Source organism: Lentinula edodes, assembly GCF_021015755.1.
Source record: "Lentinula edodes strain Le(Bin) 0899 ss11 chromosome Unknown C8R40scaffold_19, whole genome shotgun sequence".
NCBI lineage: Eukaryota > Fungi > Basidiomycota > Agaricomycetes > Agaricales > Omphalotaceae > Lentinula > Lentinula edodes.
This window is the reverse complement of record NW_025764325.1, coordinates 332711-354470: the sequence shown is the minus strand read 5'-3', so window position 1 is coordinate 354470 and position 21760 is coordinate 332711. Positions and strand designations below refer to the sequence as shown.

At 45.8% G+C, this 21760-nt stretch overlaps 10 protein-coding genes across 10 annotated transcripts; 6 read left to right on the top strand and 4 right to left on the bottom strand.

The window, feature by feature from the left end:
- The first annotated feature begins 2680 nt into the window (after positions 1-2680).
- C8R40DRAFT_235045 (uncharacterized protein) lies at positions 2681-3777 on the top strand. Its single transcript, XM_046234428.1, has one exon. The coding sequence runs from the start codon at positions 2816-2818 to the stop codon at positions 3620-3622; it is 807 nt and encodes a 268-aa protein (XP_046085994.1). The 5' UTR covers positions 2681-2815; the 3' UTR covers positions 3623-3777.
- A 1110-nt stretch (positions 3778-4887) lies between these two features.
- On the bottom strand, positions 4888-5357 carry C8R40DRAFT_235054 (uncharacterized protein). The gene has a single exon (XM_046234429.1). The coding sequence runs from the start codon at positions 5264-5266 to the stop codon at positions 5015-5017; it is 252 nt and encodes an 83-aa protein (XP_046085993.1). The 5' UTR covers positions 5267-5357; the 3' UTR covers positions 4888-5014.
- Positions 5358-5976: 619 nt separating this feature from the next.
- C8R40DRAFT_996191 (uncharacterized protein) lies at positions 5977-6252 on the top strand (the record flags this gene model as incomplete). Its single annotated transcript, XM_046236781.1, has 1 exon — positions 5977-6252. A coding segment is annotated over one exon (276 nt), but the record flags the coding sequence as incomplete, so codon positions are not given.
- A 33-nt stretch (positions 6253-6285) lies between these two features.
- C8R40DRAFT_234746 (uncharacterized protein) lies at positions 6286-9737 on the top strand. The gene is made up of 4 exons (XM_046234427.1): positions 6286-6678; positions 6759-8723; positions 8814-9017; positions 9071-9737. The coding sequence occupies exons 2-4, from the start codon at positions 6776-6778 to the stop codon at positions 9505-9507; spliced, it is 2589 nt and encodes an 862-aa protein (XP_046085991.1). The 5' UTR covers positions 6286-6678; positions 6759-6775; the 3' UTR covers positions 9508-9737.
- Positions 9738-9754: 17 nt separating this feature from the next.
- On the top strand, positions 9755-11217 carry C8R40DRAFT_1106082 (uncharacterized protein). Its single transcript, XM_046228152.1, has 5 exons — positions 9755-10189; positions 10240-10308; positions 10360-10476; positions 10532-10907; positions 10963-11217. The coding sequence occupies exons 1-5, from the start codon at positions 9983-9985 to the stop codon at positions 11055-11057; spliced, it is 864 nt and encodes a 287-aa protein (XP_046085990.1). The 5' UTR covers positions 9755-9982; the 3' UTR covers positions 11058-11217.
- C8R40DRAFT_1106080 (uncharacterized protein) lies at positions 11218-12678 on the top strand. Its single transcript, XM_046228151.1, has 3 exons — positions 11218-11354; positions 11407-12486; positions 12544-12678. Exons 1-2 carry the CDS (start codon positions 11284-11286, stop codon positions 12326-12328), a joined length of 993 nt encoding a protein of 330 aa, XP_046085989.1. The 5' UTR covers positions 11218-11283; the 3' UTR covers positions 12329-12486; positions 12544-12678.
- Positions 12679-12953: 275 nt separating this feature from the next.
- Positions 12954-14732, bottom strand: C8R40DRAFT_234503 (uncharacterized protein). The gene is made up of 8 exons (XM_046234426.1): positions 14454-14732; positions 14354-14396; positions 14105-14303; positions 13934-14039; positions 13703-13874; positions 13543-13657; positions 13400-13483; positions 12954-13337 (listed from the first exon to the last, which is right to left on the bottom strand). Exons 1-8 carry the CDS (start codon positions 14548-14550, stop codon positions 13044-13046), a joined length of 1110 nt encoding a protein of 369 aa, XP_046085988.1. The 5' UTR covers positions 14551-14732; the 3' UTR covers positions 12954-13043.
- Positions 14733-14971: 239 nt separating this feature from the next.
- On the bottom strand, positions 14972-16469 carry C8R40DRAFT_1171008 (uncharacterized protein; the record flags this gene model as incomplete). The annotated part of the gene is made up of 7 exons (XM_046231629.1): positions 14972-15247; positions 15305-15557; positions 15623-15794; positions 15865-15970; positions 16026-16224; positions 16276-16318; positions 16373-16469. 7 exons carry the CDS (start codon positions 16467-16469, stop codon positions 14972-14974), a joined length of 1146 nt encoding a protein of 381 aa, XP_046085987.1.
- A 1123-nt stretch (positions 16470-17592) lies between these two features.
- On the bottom strand, positions 17593-19743 carry C8R40DRAFT_1251788 (uncharacterized protein). The gene is made up of 9 exons (XM_046233708.1): positions 19605-19743; positions 19204-19539; positions 19107-19149; positions 18857-19055; positions 18696-18801; positions 18460-18631; positions 18283-18397; positions 18147-18230; positions 17593-18086 (listed from the first exon to the last, which is right to left on the bottom strand). Exons 2-9 carry the CDS (start codon positions 19298-19300, stop codon positions 17814-17816), a joined length of 1089 nt encoding a protein of 362 aa, XP_046085986.1. The 5' UTR covers positions 19301-19539; positions 19605-19743; the 3' UTR covers positions 17593-17813.
- Positions 19744-19753: 10 nt separating this feature from the next.
- Positions 19754-21658, top strand: C8R40DRAFT_234462 (uncharacterized protein). The gene is made up of 2 exons (XM_046234425.1): positions 19754-19929; positions 19987-21658. Exon 2 carries the CDS (start codon positions 20002-20004, stop codon positions 21574-21576), a length of 1575 nt encoding a protein of 524 aa, XP_046085985.1. The 5' UTR covers positions 19754-19929; positions 19987-20001; the 3' UTR covers positions 21577-21658.
- The last annotated feature ends 102 nt before the right edge of the window (positions 21659-21760 follow it).

The following is a 21760-nucleotide window of genomic DNA, read 5'->3' as shown; positions in this document are numbered from 1 at the left end:
TCACTGGAATGCTGTAAAGCGTGTTTATGCATATCTCAAATACACCCAAGACCTATGGCTTACATTCAGAGGAACACAAGCAGAAATCGAAGGATATATGGACACTGATGGAATGTCCCAGAAGGATAGACATGCTATCTCAGGATACATTTTTATGCTCAACGGAGGAGCAGTGTCATGGTCATCCAAGTGACAAGATACCATCTCATTATCAACCATGGAAGCTGAGTATATTGCTTTGACTCATGCTGCCAAGGAAGCAATTTGGTTTAGGAACCTCGTATCGGAATTGTTTGGCCCTATCACAAAACCAATCATTCTCAAAGCTGACAACCAATCTGCCATCGCTCTTGCTAAAGATGATCGCTTCCATGCCCGAACCAAACACATTGACATTTGATACCACTTCATCCAATATGTCATTGAAGAAGGAAAGATCCGCCTTGTTTACTGCCCTACAGAAATGACTGCAGACATTTTTACAAAGGCGCTTCCATTGCTTAAGGCCAAACACTTCGCTGCGACCATGGGACTAACAAAGGTTTGAGGGGGTGTGTTAACATTTGATGACTCACATACCATCTATGGAACATCATTCTCATATTACTAACTACTATCTCACTATCATGTTATCAATCTCACCACCGTGTACTATTACTCTAGGACTACCAGTAGGATACATTGTATTGTACTTCCTTTCTCTCTCACTATGTTTAGCTGTAACATGACATCATCTACCTTGGACTTGTATATAAACTTGTAATATTCATCTCATTGAACAAGTAGTCCTCTCTACTCCTTCATCGTTTGATCTGTGTGATCAACTACAGTGCTGTGTGCACTCTATCTCTTACTGCCATTGCTGCTGAATATAATGTGCTTATATTCTAACACCAGTGTTGTATGTTCTTCTCCCATCAATCTAAGTGGTTGTGCATATTCAGCAGCCAATTATCACTGGTAGTGATACTAACCTTCAAGTCCAACTTTGTACAGAAGATGACAAAATCTTCATTGATATACAGAGGGACAGGACTAATGTTTTTCAAGCAATTGCATTGTTCAAAAAGCAGTCCAAGAAGAATCCAACTGAGGATTTATAGATTCAAAGTAGTTCCTTCCCAAATACACCTCTAGTGCTACACAAAGATGTTTTTTTTTTCAAAAATACTGACCTTGATATCTTGTCCAGACAAAATGCCCAAATTTCTGACTGACCTGAGGGAAAATCACCTTGCTTGCAAAATCTATTGCACTCCGGAATTTAAGTACTTTTGTGCAGGCACATTTTGGCTGTGCTTGGCCTCATACTTTTGCAGAACATTTACAAACATCTTGGGCTTCAATTGAAGTGAACTCTGCGCTTTGCGGCACACCTTGTGTGCTACACCGCGTTATTTCCTCAATACTCGAATTAACAAGGCTTTTGAAGTGCATATATTTTGCAGTGCACCTTATGTGCACTGTCTTTTGCTTGATACTTGAACTAAAATCTACACTTTGACAAAGACATTCAGAATACATAAATCCTGCATCATTCCCTAGTTCCTGCCATACCAGTTTCAGTCTCAACTTAAGTGAAATGTATCCTTTCCCAAGCAAGGTGCAGTCCACGACAGTGGAGCCTAGTCTGGACAAATTCTTGAAATTTCAAAAAAATTTGGTACCCAGGTTCTTATAGTACTTTGGGGGGTCCTATGCTAGCCGCTGTCGGCAACTCAAAGTTCACACGGGGGTCCGCACCAGCTGATTTCACAGAAAACTCTGCTGCCCGCCCCCTGACTGTAGCTGTCAATTATCGAAGGCGCTTAGTAGCTAATTTTTAGGCGCTCAAGCCTTAATTCCTGTCATGAACAAAGTCTCCTTCGATGAGTCTGCTCTCCCTTCTGCTCACAGCTCCGCTACCAAAGGCTTCACTGAGAAGTATATGAACTGCTATGATCTCATTATCCATGCTGAACGCAATGCCCTTGATACATACGCCTCAACCCACGAGGAGTCGGCGAAGCAGAAGATAATCTGTGCAAGGGTTGCTGGAGGCTTTCTTATCCACCTGCACAACAAATATTGCGTCTTAGGAGATCTCCCCACGGGTGAAGTAGTTAGCCAAATTCTGTCAGGGTCAATGCCCGCGCAAGATGTGATATATCAAGTTGGACAATTACTCCGCGATCGCCTAATATACGCATGTTTGTGGCACCTTCAGTGTGTCTTCATGTGCGTCCTGATCTTTTGTACAGTCAGGTTGAGCAACAAAGTACCCACTCCTCATTCTACTCATCCCTCTCGGCAGTCCCCCACCAGACTGGAAGACATGCTAGCGCAAACAATGGAGGCTTCAGGAAACGACTACCAGACCGCAAGGGAAAAGGTACGCCAAGCATCAGAAGCTAGTTGTCCTCTCCTGGCCCATGCTATCTTAGGCGTTGGCCCGAGATGGCTATCAGTGCATGATCACCGGTGTTTGGGACACAAACTCACTTGAACGAAATATGGAACTCAATGAATTGCTCGTCAAAAGCCGCGGCTATGAAGCCACAGTTGAAACTTGCCATATTTTGAGCCAATCGATCATGGAAGGGATTGGTGATCCAGTTCAACCCAACAAGGATGGGAGTATGCCTGGCCTTCACTCGCAGGTATGTTTGAGCTCATATGACTACCTCAGAGCTTTATTTGCATCTTTCAGACACCCCTTCTTCCGGAGTCATGGAAATCCTCACCCAATTCCATCTTGGTCATTTGGTGGATGTACTAGTTGAGAAGGGAGGTGTGCACAGTCTGTGCAACTTACTATCGCTCGTCCAGCCACTCCATGAATCCTTTGAACGCCTTGGACTCTGATTTGATGAGACAGATGAGGTGCGTAAATCGGCACTATGTATTGTCAACCATCATCCTAAGTACCTATTGGCATGTTTCTCAGGATGATATGTATGAAGTGCGGGTCATCCGAGACGGCATTCTGGGCACATTCTCCCATGTCAATCGGCAACCTCATTTCAAGGTCAATGAGATGCTCAAGAAGCCAAAGTTTAGACATGTGCATCTGGTGCTGCCCGACTCTCGCTTCCTCGCTTTTCACGCAGTTTGTGCCCGTGTTGCTCACATGCCTGGCGCTGCAGAATACTTCAACGATTTGGAGTGGGACGCCGAAGATACAATGGTTGTGACTGAAGACAGTGTAAAGCTACTCTATAATTTGCTGTCTCCAATTCGCCGCCATACATGCTTACTGATTACTCCTACTACCAAGTTAATCTCAATTCTATTGCCTTCCATCCTTTTCAGCACGTATCCGTATCTATCAGGCCATCTGCTACACCATGACCAACTTAAACCAATCAACTCAGCTAGATTGGGAGTGAGAACAATAGCAAACACAGAAAGTGAATGTTCCATTTACAGGTCAAGCAATACAACTTGTTCACATGCACTAAAAGATAGTACGGAACACAGGGCAGTTTCCTCTCTTCCCCTGCTCCAGTGTCACAAGCATCAGGCGCATCTTCCTGCTCTCTTGAATGAAAAATCTCGTTTACCATCCAGGAGTGATCAGTCATTCCTCCAAATAAACTCAATATTCATCTGTGACCACGCCTTGCTCAAGTCAAGAGGTTGACGAGCTTAACTTGAACTTGACCGTTTCGTCTCCCCTATCGCCGATAAAACTGTTGAAAGAATCACGAATGGGTGAGTAAAATTTGTGTTTCCACTCCGAGTCTATACGTTTTTTGCTTATTTTTATGCACAGACACGCCAAAGGGTCGACAGCGAACAAAACTAAGAAAATCGGCGCGAAGGAGAGGTTAGTCGTTAGCCTTGACTATGTTTTAACATATTCTCACCCGTTATTTGATCCTCTGGCTGCGCCTTCTTTCCCCTCGAGACCTTGAGTAAGCGGAACGGTGTACTCAGTGGATTCGGCCGGCTTGGCATGACGAAAGAACAAAGTCTAGTGAGAGTGGAGGAACTGTCAGAACGAGCGAAGGAGGCCTGCGGAGTTGCGAAAAACGTCAAAGTCAAGCACAAACCAAATCTAGAGAACGGATCTGGGTGCTATGGTCTCATCGTGGAGATCAAGTAACATCGAGTGTGGATGTTGGAAAGATCGATATCATGTTATCGAGAGAGGAGCGGAGGAGGAGGTTGAAAGGGCCAGTTAGTTCTGAAATGGTAGAGAGGGCCGCGGATAATTGTGAGGGTATGGAAACCGCCCAACACCTAGATGAGCGAGAAGAGGAAGATTGTGATGTGGACCCAGTAGGTGGAGCGGTGGCGGTGGCTGGTGGTTTTGAAGAGATGGTCGCCCGCTCTTCTCTTGCTTCCGCCCCTGCTGATCTGAACACACAACATTCGTTCAATTTCACTTCCGACGCTGCTCCGCCATCCCAGGTTTACGACGCCGAACTTTTCTCCCGTGCCAAAATGGATTTCGGTATCCCTTCCTTCCTCGAGAAAGAAAGCGACATTGCTATTCATACGCATGATCGTGCTCTCCACGCGGATGATCAACCTCTTGAGTCTTTTGCGGTCCAGGTGCTAGATGAATACCCCCACACAAATCAGTACGGATATGAATTTGTTGAGGAGTTTGGATCTGACAGTGACAAGGAGAATCAAAATCCATCTAATCCTGAGGCGATTGCCCAGGTCACAGACCTGGAATGGGATCATTCGAATAACCCCTTTGTTGCTACATGGTCAACGAAAACGTCCCGACTATCAACAAGACGAGGAGGATCGAATTCGTCGATGAATTTTGATACAGAAACAAGGCTTGGTGCGATCATGATTGCATTCTGGCATCTCAGTAGTGTTGGGCTGGTAGAACGTGAGATGCTGAGCCTGGGTGTAGATCTTATCATTGATCCACACACCGCAGTCATGTTCTCAAACTTACTCGCGCTGCCATAAGTCGACGTGCTCATAAATACCATCAGTGAGCAGTCTTAAGAAAATTTCGTAGGGATGTTTCCCTGGCGGAGGCATGCGAGAATAAACGGGAAGGATGTCAAGTGATAACTGCATTGACCGACACGGTACAAGATGCTGCAGTATTTGCCAGAACCTTTGGTGACGAGTCGGAGAGGAGGGAGGGTGGTGCGACCGGGCTCTGGGGTGATCGTGCGTGGCTCGATGATGGAGTTGGGGAGGTGAGCATGTGGCGGTAATATTTGTGCTGAAATCTTCTTTCTAATTTCTGCTTGAATACAGGATGAAGAAAACCTTGCTGCTGCGGATGGAATGAACCACTTTGCAGCATGTGTCGTTCTTTGTCAAATAGATGAATTGCTCGAGATCAGTCCTGAGAAGAGAATCGCTCGTTTTGCGCCCCACCTTGGCCAGGATGGTCAGTGTTTTTGTACATTGTCAGAACTATCCATTATGTATAGGTCAAATTGAACGAAGTAATTGGTACTAGGCGGCACATAGACGACGGAGTCTTAGTTATGCAGGAATGTTAATGATTGTTCAATTTTCCTTGTATAAGTTCCATCTGATGCTACAGCATCCATGCAGTAGAATTCGCTCAGATACATTGCTCTACTAAGCTGTTCAGTAAAATTTAGTTTCATCTGTAAATTTGCCATACTTCTGAAACCTGCAACGGCTAAAATGACCAATGGCAATACATGCTACATATTTATGTTGTGACGCGGAGGCATTGCAACTTGCCTGTTTTGGAGTTTTTTCGGAGTAATTAGGGTTCAAATTAAAATAATTAAATTGAACTCTTTCTCCATCAATCACCTTGTCCTCTTCAACATCCCCGTCAGCGTGCTCGTCCAGCACTTGTTGCTTGACTTTCATTAGCATTTTCGTCTTCTGTGACCAACTTACAGTCGCTGGACGGTCTGTAAAGAACAGTTTGGTCAAACCGGGCTTCACAATCGTTTATTTTAACCCATGTGCGTTGTTTTATCTTTGTAATACCTTTCTAATACTGGTCATGTTTACTGCAGGACGTCGTTGAGAACACAAGCTCCTCCAGTGAACTTGAAGGAACGGATTGCAGCGCTACAGCAGAAAAATGCCGACCAAACACAGCACCCCACGTCACCGCCTCTTACGACGGCAGGTTCATCTTCTTCAAAACCTCAGTCAAATGTTGCCGCTCTGAGAGAAAAGATCGCGAAATTTGAGAGGAAAGGCGGCGTACCTGTTCCTAGAGGGAGTTTTGGCCTGGGAGCACCTCCGTCGGACTCTGGACAGGCTAAGGCTAGTAGAGAATTGTACGGAAATCGTATTCCTGCCCCAGTCAAGCCGCAAAACACTGGCGGCGGATCTATCAGACCTCAGTACACAGGTGGCTCCCTCATGCAGCAATTTACCGGTCCAGCCAACAGTACTAGATCTCCCTCGCCATTAGAAGGATCTACGCGCTCATTCTCATCCCCAAGTCCACCTCTTGAGCCGTTGAGGCCAATTCATACTGGTCGCAGAGCTACAGATTTCTCTAAAGCCATGGAACTTGCTCGGAAAGCCGAAATTGAAAACCAGCAGGTGTATGATCCCCGTTGGCGAGAAAATTCCACTTCGCCGCCGCCTTCTTCGCCTCCTCCTATCATCGCAAACCGACGTTTCTCTTTTCTCACGGAGGATCCTCCAGCTATCATTGTTTCCCCTCAATTGGATGTGCCTGCTGTACCAGATGAGGCACTATCATCTGATCTGGTATGTGCCCATCTGTTCTCCTTATACAAGTTCCTTGTTCACGATATGTTCACTGAAGGCTATGCTTGACGAATCAGTAGATTTTTCTCTACCGGACATGCAGGACATGAGTCCAGCGGCTGTGGATCCTAGTATCTCGCTTGACAGCTGGCATGAAGAAAGCTCACCCTTGATCTTCATACCGCCGGAGTCTGCCTCTGTTGTTGCGCTCGAAACAGAGGTGCTGCAAGACACTTCATTCGAGAACCAATCTGAAGTTACGGAAATACCTTCTAGTAACGTTCTTCTAGCTTCGGTGGACTCAGAGGCACACGACGGTGTCCACGAATCTTCTCGCCGCCCAGAAGCAGTCTCTTCCGAGGTCTCCGTCGATCCCGTTGAACCTCTAGTACTTAGTGTCGAGTCTAGAACATTTGTCAAGGAACACGGCAATCCAAGTGAACAGATAAAGAGCACCTCGATTGTAACAGTTGCTGATCTGCATACCGAGTTTTCGACTTTCAATAGTTCCGATGATCTGCCTGTTGAGTCTCTGTCTTCCACATCTGTGGTAGAGACTGAGAAAAAGTCGTTGGACGCATCGTCTGCCACGCTACAACAAGAGATCGAGGATGTTGGCGGTTCACATCACAAATTAAGCGATCCTTTGTCTACTATATCAACTTCGATCTCTCGAGTCGAAGATGAACTGCCATCTCCGCCCCCACAGTGGTCGACGGAAAACGACACTGCGGCGTTGAATACAAAGGAAGCCAGACTACTTCCTCCATTGTCTATCCCTTCCCCTCCTCCTGTCATCCGCGACTCCTTTCTAGCTCGAAACATTGACGATCCTTCTCCTCGTTCTAGTTACACTGACAGTCCCGGTCATCTTACCTTGGCTCATAAAATCTCCCCTCTCACGAGCCGAGGAGTACCGATGTTCCTTCCAGGGATTCGATCCCCGATCAACGTCGAGGCTGAAGCCACCGCTCAGCCCAATGCTCCCATCGCAGAACCCCAGCACATTGTGGATATTGTCCCTTCTGCTCAGTCTGACACTCGTATAGGATCTGACACAGTTACTGTTGGCAGAACATCGAATAGGCCTGCCCCGATGACTCTTGATGTTCAACCAAGCCCCGAACTAGACCCTCAACGGCCGAAGACTGCCGTTCCTTCAGCTTGGTCAGACACCATCAGCCCTCCAGGCGTCGAATTTGGGACAGTGGTCGTCGGCGATCCGTCACAGCGGCCCGTGCCTAAGATGGCTCATCCACGCAGTTTCTCCTCGTCACATACCGACTCTGATTTCAACCCAGCATTTGAGGGAAGTAAAATAAATAATACGTTCAACGCAGTTGTACGCGGGAAGACGCGCGATGATCCCGCTTCATATTCAGCAACTTTCCCTCGTGTCAACGCCTCCACCCCACAGCGCCGTGGCGGTCGTCCTCCGACGTTAGAAGACCCTATGAGTCCTGGATTTGGAGATCTCCTCTCGTTGGTGGCACAGTCTGCCATTTTGGAGCAGAAGTTGATGAATGGAGAGTATCCTGATGAGTCTGTCATTACGAATCCGATACACAATGGTGCAACGTCTGCGCCTCCCCGTCCCAGTATGGGTGTGGAAGAGCGCCAGGCTAAGGAGGCTGAGGATCAGGAAAGGTTCAAGGATTTGTTGAGAAGACGTCCTTCGACAAAGAGTATGAAAGGCCGTGGTAGTTCAGATTCGAGAAGAAAACCTTCTTTCTCTTTGCGCAATCCCCTTGCGAGGAGCAAATCTGCTAATCGAAAGGAAGACGAGTCAGATTTGGGACTCGGTCCCGCACCGCCTAGATCTAGTAAAGAATCTTCCGCCGCACCAAACCGGTCGAAATCCATGTATCTTACGTCTTCTTCCCAACCCTCGTTATCGACTATCCCACCCGTTCCCAACATTCCATCAGTGGTCAGCAATAACAATAACGTATACTCGGATGATATACCTCCAACTCCACCACCCAAGTCTCCCTCGGCAAAGTATCTTTCCAGTTTCCGAAGGTTCACAAGTACACGTTCGCAGGGTGCGTCTCAGCGTCACAGCGTCTCAATGTCTTCCGAAATCTCATCTGAGGACTCTGTTGCGGTTCTTACCCCTCCGGATAATAGCCCAGGCTTCACTGGCACGGGGTCTTTGTTTCAAACCAGGTCCAGAACACAGTCTGGACATCGACCGGGATCAGTGATTAATGTCCCCTGGCCATCAGTGTCGCCGAAAAAGAATCAGGGAAGTGTTAGTAGAGCGACGTCGTTTGCGGGTAAAATGTTTCGTGGAAGGAAGAAGTCGGGCGCTAGTACCATGAGCTCGTTGGATTCCGGTGAGATCGTAATTTTCTTTTGGAAGAGGGGAATGATAATTTTCTTCATGTAGACCCTTCACAGAATATGATTCCTGAATTACCAAGTGTCCTTCCTCCTTCACCATCATTGCATGATCTCATCATGCCTGAAACCAGTTTTGACTCTCTTCATCCCCCAAGTACCCCGCCTCAGAATGGAGGACGACCTTCACTATCAACCCGTACTTCTTGGATATCAACAACTTCGAACGACTCCTCAATGCGCTCACCGCTACTTGATAAAGACTTTTTTGATTCATTCCCATCTGTACCGCAAACAATTCCGACTCCTCATACACGTTCTGTCATTGCTGGACACTCCAAAGAACTCAGCCAAGGCAGTGTCGCATTCCCTCGTCAATCTTCTTCCAGTTATTATGGTAACAAGTCTTCTACCCTTGGCCGAGCTGCGAGTACCAGGTCTACATCAACTTTGGGCCCGCACAATAATCACGTAGATTTATTATAGTAATCCTCACTACCTCATGCAATCTCTATAAACTTCAGTATTTCGGTAGTCCCTTTAGCATTTTGTCGTTGCTCTTTTTCCGTTATATCTTTTTTTCTTAACTACAATCATTTTAGTCTCTTAGTCTTTGCTCATATATCTACTTGCATCTGGATAAGTATGGAATACTCAATAAACCAAATAAATTTGTGGTCAGTACAAAATGAATATGCGTTGATACCTCTCTACAACCCTTTAGAGTCCTTCAATCTCATCCTAATCGTGGAATTTCTAAATGCTAGTGGGGACTAACGGGCCTGCAAAGCTGTTAATGCGCAGCACACTCATCAACGTCAAAGCATGAAAACATTCAATGAGATTCTATCACCATCTTGATTCTGGCGCCGAATGATGCCAGAACAGTTATAGAAATGCCTTATCCATCGATGACTTCTCGTTGTTCTACACGTGTGTGTCTCTTGACCCACTATATAGGATGTGTGCGGGTGCAAAGGTAATCCGACAAGCTTGCACTATCACCATGCTGAAGAACGCTGCAACGACCGACTCTCCTCCGGCTCTTCCTGTTATTGTGGGAGACGAAGCGACCGATCTCACTCTCGCTATCTATACCCCTCGCTCACCTTGTTCAACTATAACCGTTCAATACAGCAATGATCGCCTCGCTGAGCTAGGCAAACAGGTGTTTGCAGTATTTAACAGTTCTCATGGTTCCCACTCATCCTGGTTCAGGTACTTACTTTGATTGTAACACAGTATTTATTCCACGAGCGGCCGTTTTTGACTGCAACAAATATCGAAGTGAGTACCTTTCATCATTGTCCATTGTTATTTTCTAGGAATCTTTGTTAGGAAAGAAGAGATTCAATTCTGGACGACGACGAGATCCTCTCGTGGCTCGGATTATACCCCGAGATGGAGCAGCGCTTCCTTCAGAGAGTAGGACTTGACCCCCTACATGATCGAGAGGCAAGTATTGACTTTGAACTGAGAAAATTGTGTTCAGTCCTCATTGCTACCATAGGAGATATGTGTCTTCTTTCTCTCTTACGTAGGAGCAATATATATCAGCAATGGAAGATCTACTCGTCCAGTGCTGGAAAACTGGATCACCGAATTGATATCTCTGGATTTCTCAACGTCAGGATCATCGGGGAGATCGTCTAGTATTGCACATTCATTGCCCCCACTCTATCTGGAGACCCCTCCTCTCACTCCAGCCAATTCACCCCTGAGCTCACCTTCGACTCCGAATTCCCCATTGTCGTCTCGTCCGATAGATGACAAAACATTAGCACTTGTTAATCAAACAGCAAAACAGAAGGGAGTGCTCATACAGTATGTAGATGAACGGGAAGGGGGACTTGATCATGACCCCGCGTGGTTGGTGCATTGTAAAAGTTAGTCTTCATTTATCATTCGAATTCTTCTTGTTGAGCACCACTTTATATCCAGTAAACGGTCAAGAAAAAGGCTGCGGTAGGGGCAAAAAGAAGAAGGTCGCGATGGCACTGGCTGCCCGTCAAGCGTATATTGCGATGGATTGGTAGAATTGATGGTCGAAATGAACGGACGTCGCTGGCCCAAAATCACTTTCTTGTCTTTGCGACGAATTTTCATTACGTGCTGTACAGTATGTAGTAGTACTTTGCCATGGGCTATCTAATCAATCAGCGGTTAGATAACCACCGATCTAAGGAGAAAGCACCATCATTGGTCAAGGTTTTACCTCGGTCTGACGAAATACAATATTTTGAGTCCAATGGACCAATCACCATGGGTTCTTATATCTCGTATACGTATCCTGACTTTGAAGATCGAGAATCGCTGGACTTGAGGTGGTGCCAGTTGAGCAAACGTTTCGACTGCTTTGCAAGTTTGTGGCTAACCCTGTTCCAGGATTCTTTCGAACGCACCGATAGATATTGCACGACTTATCCTGGAATACGCTGCCCAGAATGACAGAGCCACTGCCGCGTCGATTTCATTAGTATCTAAGGAAGTCAACGCATGGGTCACACCTATCCTGTTCCGAACAGTGGAATTTCGCAGTTGTGCACACATAGAGAGAGCTGAAGAAGGATATGCGTCGCTGAGACATACTAGAACTCTTGTTCTACTAGACACCGAACAATACCTGGAAAATGGGCTTTACACTTTCAGGATCCCTGATCCTGAACTCCTGTACAATTCCTGCCCTGATCTTTGCGAACTGCATATCTCGGAAAACACTGTTCGTGGAATACATGGCTATACATTATTCAAAAAGTTACACCGGCTGATTGTCCGTGGACGTACCTTCCTTCGACCTGGGGAATTCGTCTTCGTTCCTCTGTACCCTTCCCTGACCCATCTCGCCTTTATTCACGATATCCCGCGAAATTTTACCAAAGACGCCGCCAAGGCTCTCCCTAATTTGACCCATTTCGCCTGCTCGTACCGTGTTCACGGAACAAATAGCGAAACTCCGACTCCTGAAACATCAGATATGCTTGCAGACCAACTTGCGCTCCTGCTTGACAATATCCTTCGAGTTCCAGTACTCCGCGTTATTATTATTCTGGTTCAGGACTTCTCTCAGAAATATGCAGGAGCACCGATCTCAAACGATATGCGGGAAGCGCATATCCACAGATTACTGGAACGAGTTCCTCAAAGAAATGCGGAAAAGGTAGCGTTGTTTTACTTGACTTCCATAGAAAATAGACAACACCAGGATATGCCAGATCCTGAGATGTGGGACGTTTCCTCTAACCGATCGTTCTGGGGAAGAGCAGAGAAGATTGTAGATTTAAAAAGAGCAGTAATGGTAGCCACGTGATATATAATTAATTAAAACGAAACTGACAGCGGCTCACAAATATCTTATCGAGAAAACCTGTTCTATGTATGCCCCCTTGGTCTATCAACATACAGCACTCAGCCTTTCTTCTTTATTTTTTTTCATACGATGTCCTGTATCAAGACTTCGTACTAAATGTAAAGATTGGCTACGTGATCAGCTCTTGTGGCGATTCAATCTCTGTCAATTTATAGTATTGCCGTTCCACGAAGAGATATCAATGGAGTTGATAGACAAAACCATCCTGTCTCAACCAGGAACGAAAGAAATCGAACCGGAAAAACCATGAAGATTACTACGAAGATATTAGGATGGTGTTAAGGTACCCGTGAATATTTGAGGGCTTGGCGGGTTTTATGTGTTTTATGAGGTTTTATGACCGAAAAGATACTACTATATTCGATAGAATCACTGGCTGGCTCACAACTTCCATCTATCTATGCTTCCTCAGGCAAAATCGGAACACAATCGTGGATTATGAAATCAATCCGTTGACCAAGTATGTGACCGAATAGTGAGTAAGAGGAATAGGAAGATGGCATGGTAAAGTTTTTGTCATCACAATGTTTTTGAGGGTACTGTGGCGTTACTTAGTTATACATCTAATAAAGCTATACTGGATCGCAAAGTTGAATCCGTCCAAAAGGGTTCAATGCTAGCGATATCATGCCTCCTGATCAGGATCCCGTCGCCTTCACGCATTTTCCCTCAAGCTGATTTCACCCCATGTAATATTCGATGATGGGATCGGTGGAAGTCCGTTCTGATCTCCCTGTTTTTGACTATTCCAATAAGTTCCCTCACTGGACTGGTTTCCTGACAGCAACATAGTATCTGTAGTGGATGACTGACGCTGGAAGCGGATTGTTTCCAACTGCCCACTATAGTGATCATGAGTCTGCTCTATCCCGGAAGCGAACGCTCGGACAGTTCTATCAAGAGTGTGATTTTGTGTTACCAGAACGAGAACGACGATTGGGTAAATTCCCTGGGACAGTAGTGACGTTGAGTATAGATATTTTGAATTAATCAAACCCAGAGGTTGCATACCGCGAGCTGAGTGTTTACAGGGGTATATAAGTCACCCAATGTACCTTCTTTCAATGGTATAAGTGTAGACATCAACACCGTGAGCTGTATCGGGTGGGTTCAGCATAAGAGCATTCTCTTCCAATTTCAAGAAGAAAGCGCACGCAAGATATGGAATAAATGATGCCCGTCTCGATGAGGAGAGCAAAAATTTTTCCGGCTTTGGAACGCCTGTCAACAGTGGAGTCCAATTTATCTTGTATTTCAGTTCGGTTTCTCCTTGAATAGGTCAAGAAATGTATATTAGTTGTTATATGAACTTACCAAGCCTTCAAAGATATTAAGAAGGTGGCTAGGGAATTTGTTGCGAGGGATAGAACCAGAGTTGCCACCTGCGTAACGTCGATGCCCTGGGTCAGTCGACTGTTCAGTTCCGGGGACCGCCTCCTGTCGATCAAGAGAATGATTCGGATGACAATCGTTGTACAGACGGAAACTGCAAGATTCAACGTTCCTTGGTTGACAAATCTGAGAAGAAGAGATTTATTTGCGCACCTGTAGCTAGGCCGAGCATGAAAAAACACATCATCAAACTCTTGGTTCCGTCGACTGAACATAGTACCCATGCTCGCCAGACGACGACTCCGTCGGTAAGGATATACTACAAGCAATAATCAATACCGTGACTTACCATCCTCACAACCTCAAAGTTGGGAACAAACGTACGTTCACCAAGATCAACGCGCTGAAAAAGGGCAAATAAGTTGGAACGCTTCGTGAATCAGGATCTGGAGCGAGGAACCAGGCTTGAAGAAGTTGAATCAACGTTGATATCGAGGCAATCCAGTTCGCTGTCGAAAGTAGAAACATGAAAATCGTCATTCCGAACAGTATCTTTCGCGCTCTTGTTGCTAGTCCTCTGCGGCTGACATCCGAGCTAAGTGAGTCCATCGCCGCGATACTGTTATGGCTCACAGCATGATATATGAAGAAACAGGAATCAAAACAGCATATATACCTGATGGAAAGCACCGTCAGAAACTGTTGAATCAATGATGGAGGATAGAAAGGTCACCGTATACGAAGGTTTGTAATATCACACCGATGACATGGCCACTGTTATACAGCAGAATGACTGCGTGCTCATGTTCCTCATCGCTATTTTGACTCATTGCAGATATCAGGACGTATGGGGGGACAAAATGCTTTGCGACCACGGGAAAGCAGGAAAAGGGAGAGAGGCTGAGATGCTTTTGGCGATGGCGCAAACTTAACTGTGATCGCTGTTCAAGCGCAGATTTGCCCAACGATCGAGTGGCGTATCATCATGTTTCGGATTTATGGAGGAGCTGATAGCGCTAATCGGAGATACAGGGGCTCGTTGGATCACTGGCCATAGTGATACGGACGCGATATTATTGTGGTCAGTGTCGGCGGGTGTTTAGTTTCATGATAGTATAGTTGGTGCCAAAATGGCTATAATTGTGGGTATCATTGTCAAGTCCGGTAATAAATAGACCAGATCACCCAGATATTCCTAGCACCTCCTAAGCGCTGCCATTCTGTCTATTAGCAGTTAGCATTACATTCAATTCACACACTCTCTGTACCAGCTCCCCATGTAAGACTTGGAGACGGGATCTGTGGAAGCCCACTCAGATCATTCCCGGGTTTTCGGCTGTACCAATAACTGTTGTCATTCGTCTGGGTTTCTGAGGATATCACAGATCCACGTTGAAAGCGCATAGTGTCCAACTGCCTAGCGTGATGAAAGTCAGTCTCCTCCAAACCGGACGCAAATGCCTGGACTGTTCTGTCCAGGGTGTTGTTTTGCGTGATAAGGAGGAGGACGACGACCGGATATATCCCCTGCGTGAGCGTTAGTAGTAGAGAAGTTGTACTACTTGATTAATTAGAGTAGCGTACTGCAAACTGAGTGCTAGCCGGCGTATACAAGTCGCCAAGCGTCCCTTCTTTCAGATGCACGAATGTAGATACGAGCACGGTAAGCTGTATGGAGTCTACATTAGTATAAATTTTCTTTTGTAAACGGAGGTACCGGACACAGGACAGCGAATAGATAACACCCGTCTCAACGAGAAGTGCGAATATTTTCCCGGCTCTTGAATGTCTGTCAACAACGGAATCCAAGTTATTTCGGATCTCAGTTCGACTTCTCCTGGAGAAAGATGCAAGGTTATATTAGTGGTGGAAATTAAAGGCCTATAGGCTCTAAGTACCAACCAAGCTTTCAGAGATATCAAGAACGTGGCTAGTGAGTTTGTGAGAAGAGATAACACCAAAGTTGCCACCTGCGTAACGTTGATGCCGTGATTCAGCTGGTTGAACAGCTCCCCAACTTGGGTATCAATTACCATGAGGGCAATGCGAATAACGATTGTTGCAGTCACGGAGACTATGTAGAAGAGCGGATCCCGGGTCGACGTCAATGATACTCGAAAAAGAGATTCGTGTGCATTACACACCTGTAGCGAGGCCGAGCATGAACAGACACATAGTTAAGGCCTTCGTACCATCGCCCGAACATAAAACCCATGCACGCCAGACAACTACTCCGTCAGTTATGATGTACTATAACCAAGCCATCAGCACTATAGTTGCCTTCCAGCAGAGATTGTGGGCGTACGTTTACTAAGGCCAAGGCATTCAAGATGGGTAAATAATTTGGTGCGCTGTGGGCATCAGGATCGGAAGCAAGGAACCAGACTTGGATCAGTTGGATCAATGTTGAAACCGAGGCAATCCAGTACACTGTCGAAAGTAAGAACATGAAAATCGATATTCTAAACAGGATCTTTCGTGCCCTTGTCGCAAGTCCTCTACGGCTATTGTACAAGTTGATTGATTGCAATATAAACAGTTCGAGGACAGCCTACAGCATGACATAGGAAGAAACGGGGACCAAGACAGCATATATTCCTGTTAATTGGGCACCATCAGAGTCTGTACGCAGTGGATGAATAGGTTATTCACCGTATACGAGAGTCTGAGGTATAACAGCTATGACGTGACCACTATGGTATAATAAAGTCACTGCATGTTCATGCTCTTCAGCGCCGTTTTGAGCCATCGCAGTAGCCAGGGTATGGGTGCAGATGTGCTTGCGAGGAATGCAGGAGAAGAACAGAAAGAGGAAGGAGGCCGTAAGCAATCAAGAGGTGGTTGGTCTTGGTTTGATATCAGTGAACTATTATGGCAACGTGAAGAGTTACATTTTTAGCATATATGTTGACTTCAAGTAAATTCTGCGTGATATCTCGGGAGGTAGTTTGACGAGCAGAGCATTGGCAACCGTATGTAATCAGTCATAGATTGAATGTTTATTATCATTGCTGGCCAAGCTAACTTCGAAGAGATGATAATTGAATACTCAAAAGTCATTTGAATTCGTGTTGGACAAAGAATCGGTACCTTTGGTTTCAAGGTGTTATAGGATTTGTTGCCTTGGGGGTCCTTATGCCTCAAATTTATCGAAGAGGTTCAGGATATTTGGAAATACTGAGAGCCATTGAAAAGTATCAGACAGAAAAGTGGATAGAGAGGTCGAGTACCTCCATATGGTTTCTTGAAGCTTGTGGATAGACAGAAGCGCTGATTCATCATGATGGCATGTACTTGTATAGGTCAAAGCGTTGTTCATTCATTCATATTGCTTGCCTGGTCATCCGGATCGTGGGAAACCATTATCAATGGAAACGCGGCACTTTTCGTCAGTCCGCTCTTCTGTCTCTGTCTCGCTCGTCCTCTTGTTCTTCACCGTGATAAGCTTCGCGAGTGACTATGCAGATGTGAAATATGTGTAGCGAATTCATCAATGTAAATAGAAAATCTTGATTGCTCAGTGCCTTAGCGAACTGCAGGCATCCCAGTCTTGAGTAACTCGGGGAACAAACCTCTCCGCACTCTCGTGAATCTTGGTCCACAATTTTCTGGTTAGGTATAAGGGAATGAAACTGGTAAATGCAAGAAGGATCTTGAAAATCCAACAGGCCACGAGAGCTGTCGGCAGTCAAATGATTTTGACAGACCGGTCACCAGGATGTATGAGGAGACAAAATGCTTTGCGACCACGACCGAGGAAGAGATGCTGCTGATGAAAGCGCAAACTCAGCGCAGATTTGTCAACGATCGAGTGGCGTATCATCATGTTCCGAATTCATGGGGATCTGGCCGGAGATACATGAGTTTGTTTGATCCCGCCGCGCTATGACATGAACATGACGAGACGCGACAGTTGGCCGTTTCGGCGCCGGATGGTGTTTGGTTTCATTCGGGTTTGTGCCACAGTGGCTCTAATTGTGTAACGTTGTCAAGCCGTAGTACCACAATCTACATCTTGAGCGTGAATTGACCTAGGTGATAAAAGGTAATAAAAGGAACCAAATTGTCCAGATATTCCAGGATACTCCTGTCACTACACCCGCTCTGTATCTCCCCACGTGATTCTTGGAGATGGGATCGGTGGAAGCCCACTCAGATTATCCCCAGGTTTTCGACCATACCAATAAATATTGCCACTCGTCTGGGTTTCTAAGGATATCACGGATCCACGTTGAAAGCGCATTGTGTCCAATTGCCCAGTGTGGTGAAACTGAGTTTGCTCTACTCCGGAAGCGAATGCCCGGACTGTTCTGTCAAGGGTATGGTTTTGAGTGACGAGGAGGAGGACAGCGACCGGATATATTCCCTGGTGGTGGGTTGTTAGTTCAAGTGAACAAGAGATACTTGATTGATTGAAGTTGCGTACTGCGAACTGGATGTTAACGGGCGTATACAAGTCACCAAGGGTTCCTTCTTTTAGTGGTATGAGTGAAGACACGAACACAGTAAGCTATTTCATGTCCATCAGGCTGAATCTATCTCTTTGAACAAAGATGCCGCACGCAGGATAGTGAGTAAATAACACCCGTCTCAACGAGAAGTGCGAATATTTTCCCGGCTCTTGAATGTCTGTCAACGGCGGAATCCAAGTTATCTCGTATCTCAGTTCGACTTCTCCTAGAGAACGATGTAAGTTTATGTTAATACTGGAAATTAAGGCCTATAGGCTAAGGACCAACCAAGCTTTCAGAGATATCAAGAACGTGGCTAGTGAGTTTGTGAGAAGAGATAACACCAAAGTTGCCACCTGCGTAACGTTGATGCCGTGATTCAGCTGGTTGAACAGCTCCCCAACTTGGGTATCGATTACCATGAGGGTAATGCGAATAACGATCGTTGCAGTCACGGAGACTATGTAGAAGGGCGGATTCCGGGTCAATGATACTCGAAAAAGAGATTGGTTTGCATTACACACCTGTAGCGAGGCCGAGCATGAACAGACACATAGTTAAGGCCTTCGTACCATCGCCCGAACATAAAACCCATGCACGCCAGACAACTACTCCGTCAGTTATGATGTACTATAACCAAGCCATCAGCACTATAGTTGCCTTCCAGCAGAGATTGTGGGCGTACGTTTACTAAGGCCAAGGCATTCAAGATGGGTAAATAATTTGGTGCGCTGTGGGCATCAGGATCGGAAGCAAGGAACCAGACTTGGATCAGTTGGATCAATGTTGAAACCGAGGCAATCCAGTACACTGTCGAAAGTAAGAACATGAAAATCGATATTCCAAACAGGATCTTTCGTGCTCTTGTCGCAAGTCCTCTACGGCTATTGTACAAGTTGATTGATTGCAACATAAACAGTTCGAGGACAGCCTACAGCATGACATAGGAAGAAACGGGGACCAAGACAGCATATATTCCTGTTAATTGGGCACCGTCAGAGTCTGTACGCAGTGGATGAATAGGTTATTCACCGTATACGAGAGTCTGAGGTATAACAGCTATGACATGACCGCTATGGTACAATAAGGTCACGGCATGTTCATGCTCTTCAGCACCGTTTTGGGCCATTACAGTAGCCACAGTATAGGCGCAGATGTACTCGCAAGGGATGCAGAAGAAGGGCAGAAAAGGTAAGAGGTCGAAATCAAATGGTCATTGATCTTGGTTGATATCATCAGTGTGCATTGCATTTTGTCTGTTGAATTCAAGTAGATTCCGCGTGATATCTCGGGAGTGTACATAGTTTGAGCCTGCACATCGGTTCATAATAAGAGATGTATTGAATGCAGCTCATTATCATTGCCAAGCTAAATGGGAGGAGGAGTCATGGAGATGAATACTTGAAAGTCACTTGAATTCGTGTAATGGATACCTTTGATTCAGGATTTGTCGCCTTCGGCGTCTTCATGCCCCCTCGACGCATCCTCCTGTAGAGATTCGGGATTTTTCAAAATATCGAAAACCGTTGAAGAAAACTGGATAAAAGGCTTCGTATTGTAATTTGTAAAGGTCAAAGCGTTGATCATTATTCCCAGGCCTCTTTCTTTTCGTTCATGAATTATTGAATGATGAAGCACAAATGATCTATAGCCAGGCCATATAGCGGGAATGACAAACGACATAATTACAAAGCAGAGATACATCTCGCAAGTGCTCTGTATTGAAATTTCCTGGGATACTTCGACAGAAGGCGTAAGGTGAGTATGGAATATTCACCGTTAGACTCGACATAAATTGAATGATACATCATGAAGGTCAACTAGAATCCTATGTGCCCATTAGATCCATTACGCGAAGCCGCCAGTGCAGATGAAAACAACAAAATACGATCTTCACATTCTCTACTTGTACTGGAGTCGGCGCTCGATGGCCACAAAGTTTCTCTACCAAGCCATTCTCCCATTTGTCGACTACCCGTTGAACTCCTCATCCGAATCTTCCATGAAGTACTCTCAGAACCTATGTCTGTTCCTTTCGGCTGCGCCCAGCTTTGGTATTTGGGACATATCTGTATCCGTTGGAGATTGATAATATCCTCGGAAATGCCTCTGCTGTGGTCTACCATCGAATTGAACTTCAGATTGTCGGCACGCGCTGCTAGGTTTTCCCGTCACTCTACTGAAATTATTCGCATTTGTCTTGAGCGGACGAGGAATTGCCTTTTGACCATTGCATTCACTTGCCCATCTGATGTCGGTGCTACCACTCGAGACGACTGGCTTCGCTGTTTGGACACGCTAGTGGGGGTATCCAATCGATGGAAGGTTATTGACCTCTTCATACCGATAACAGTCCTAAGTCGACTCGTCCCGGCGAAAGGACACTTAGACTCACTCCAGACGTTGAACTTGAGCTTGGAGCCACAAAACGCGCGATCATTACCCCATGCTATGGACGTCTTCGAGGATGCGCCTAAGCTGACTTCTGTCACAATGAGCTCTCACCTATCTTTGGATTCCTTTCGGCTTCCTTGGAACCAAATTACCATCTATCGAACTCAACGTATGGAAGTACGGAATTGTATTGAAGTTTTGCGACTTACTCCCAACCTCCATGCATTACATGCCAAATTGGAGAGACCCCGTGGCAACATTCTTGGAGAATATGCAAGTTCAGATTCGGGGCAGCTCGGGGCGTTACTTCCTATTTCACACCAGTCTCTTAAGTCTCTCAGCATCAATGTGCTCATGCGTCCTGAGCATGAGCATGAGCTATTCCAGGACCTCCTCCCGGTCCCATCTAATCCCGACAGATCCAAACCACCAATCGTCTTCCCCTCCCTCTTTGATTTCCGTCTTGCAACCGGTCCAGGTTCTTTAGCAAATTTCGCTGCGTTGTCACTGGCTGGATCATGCTTTGGTTCTTCATTGACAAAGGTCACTATTCGTAGTGTATTTGACGCCCCTGCCGACTACTTAGGAGCCAGAGAGTTCCTCCTGGGCTTACCCATGGTCCGCCAACTGGCATTCGGAGTATGTTTCCATCACAATCAAGACGTTGTGAACATTCTATATGAGATACTTTCTCCGCCCTCTCCGTCGAGTTCCGGGTCGATCGGGGAGGTAGTGTTACCAAAACTTGAGGTACTGGTGCTAGATATCAATTACGACGATAGTCAAGGACTGTTCATGCCAAGTTGGGTCATGGATCCGATGAAAGAGATGATCCGGTCTCGAAGGAGGAGTGATTTTGCGAGGCCGTATGGGTGTGTACCTTTGCAAAAATTTCACCTCTATCTGGCATCCTGGAATACCCCGCGTCAGCCGTTTTCCAAAGGTCTTGAAGAATTAAGAGAAGAGGGTTTCGAGATTAGGGTTTTGCGAGGATTAGCTGCACAATTATGATTTGAATCGCCATACGTCCTTGAAACTATCAATCCTTCTTCACCAGCGTCTCGGACAAAACATAAAACACATGCTTTGAAAATTCAAGCAACCATCTTTTTATAACAAATTGGTCAACTAGTGGTCAGCTAGTGGTAATGTTGGTAGAAATACATGTATATGTTTAAAGAAGCCAATGCAAATT

Bases quoted from the DNA above. Each gene is read 5' to 3' on its own strand.
- C8R40DRAFT_234462 (XM_046234425.1), top strand. From the start codon at position 20,002: ATGTGCCCATTAGATCCATTACGCGAAGCCGCCAGTGCAGATGAAAAC.
- C8R40DRAFT_1106082 (XM_046228152.1), top strand. From the start codon at position 9,983: ATGTGTGCGGGTGCAAAGGTAATCCGACAAGCTTGCACTATCACCATG. The intron at 10,190-10,239 runs GTGTTTGCAGTA...ATCCTGGTTCAG, and splicing joins TCGCTGAGCTAGGCAAACAG to GTACTTACTTTGATTGTAAC. The intron at 10,908-10,962 runs GTTAGTCTTCAT...CTTTATATCCAG, and splicing joins GTGGTTGGTGCATTGTAAAA to TAAACGGTCAAGAAAAAGGC.
- C8R40DRAFT_234746 (XM_046234427.1), top strand. From the start codon at position 6,776: ATGCAGGACATGAGTCCAGCGGCTGTGGATCCTAGTATCTCGCTTGAC. The intron at 8,724-8,813 runs GTGCGTCTCAGC...ATAATAGCCCAG, and splicing joins CACAAGTACACGTTCGCAGG to GCTTCACTGGCACGGGGTCT. The intron at 9,018-9,070 runs GTGAGATCGTAA...TTCTTCATGTAG, and splicing joins CATGAGCTCGTTGGATTCCG to ACCCTTCACAGAATATGATT.
- C8R40DRAFT_235045 (XM_046234428.1), top strand. From the start codon at position 2,816: ATGAATCCTTTGAACGCCTTGGACTCTGATTTGATGAGACAGATGAGG.
- C8R40DRAFT_1251788 (XM_046233708.1), bottom strand. From the start codon at position 19,300: ATGGCCCAAAACGGTGCTGAAGAGCATGAACATGCCGTGACCTTATTG. The intron at 18,398-18,459 runs GTTGGTCCTTAG...ATCGTTCTCTAG, and splicing joins TTGATATCTCTGAAAGCTTG to GAGAAGTCGAACTGAGATAC. The intron at 18,087-18,146 runs GTACGCAACTTC...ACCCACCACCAG, and splicing joins CCGTTAACATCCAGTTCGCA to GGAATATATCCGGTCGCTGT.
- C8R40DRAFT_235054 (XM_046234429.1), bottom strand. From the start codon at position 5,266: ATGCTGCAAAGTGGTTCATTCCATCCGCAGCAGCAAGGTTTTCTTCAT.
- C8R40DRAFT_234503 (XM_046234426.1), bottom strand. From the start codon at position 14,550: ATGAGTCAAAATAGCGATGAGGAACATGAGCACGCAGTCATTCTGCTG. The intron at 14,304-14,353 runs GTGAGCCATAAC...CTCGGATGTCAG, and splicing joins GTTTCTTCATATATCATGCT to CCGCAGAGGACTAGCAACAA. The intron at 13,658-13,702 runs GTAAGTTCATAT...GACCTATTCAAG, and splicing joins TTAATATCTTTGAAGGCTTG to GAGAAACCGAACTGAAATAC.
- C8R40DRAFT_1106080 (XM_046228151.1), top strand. From the start codon at position 11,284: ATGGGTTCTTATATCTCGTATACGTATCCTGACTTTGAAGATCGAGAA. The intron at 11,355-11,406 runs GTTGAGCAAACG...ACCCTGTTCCAG, and splicing joins CTGGACTTGAGGTGGTGCCA to GATTCTTTCGAACGCACCGA.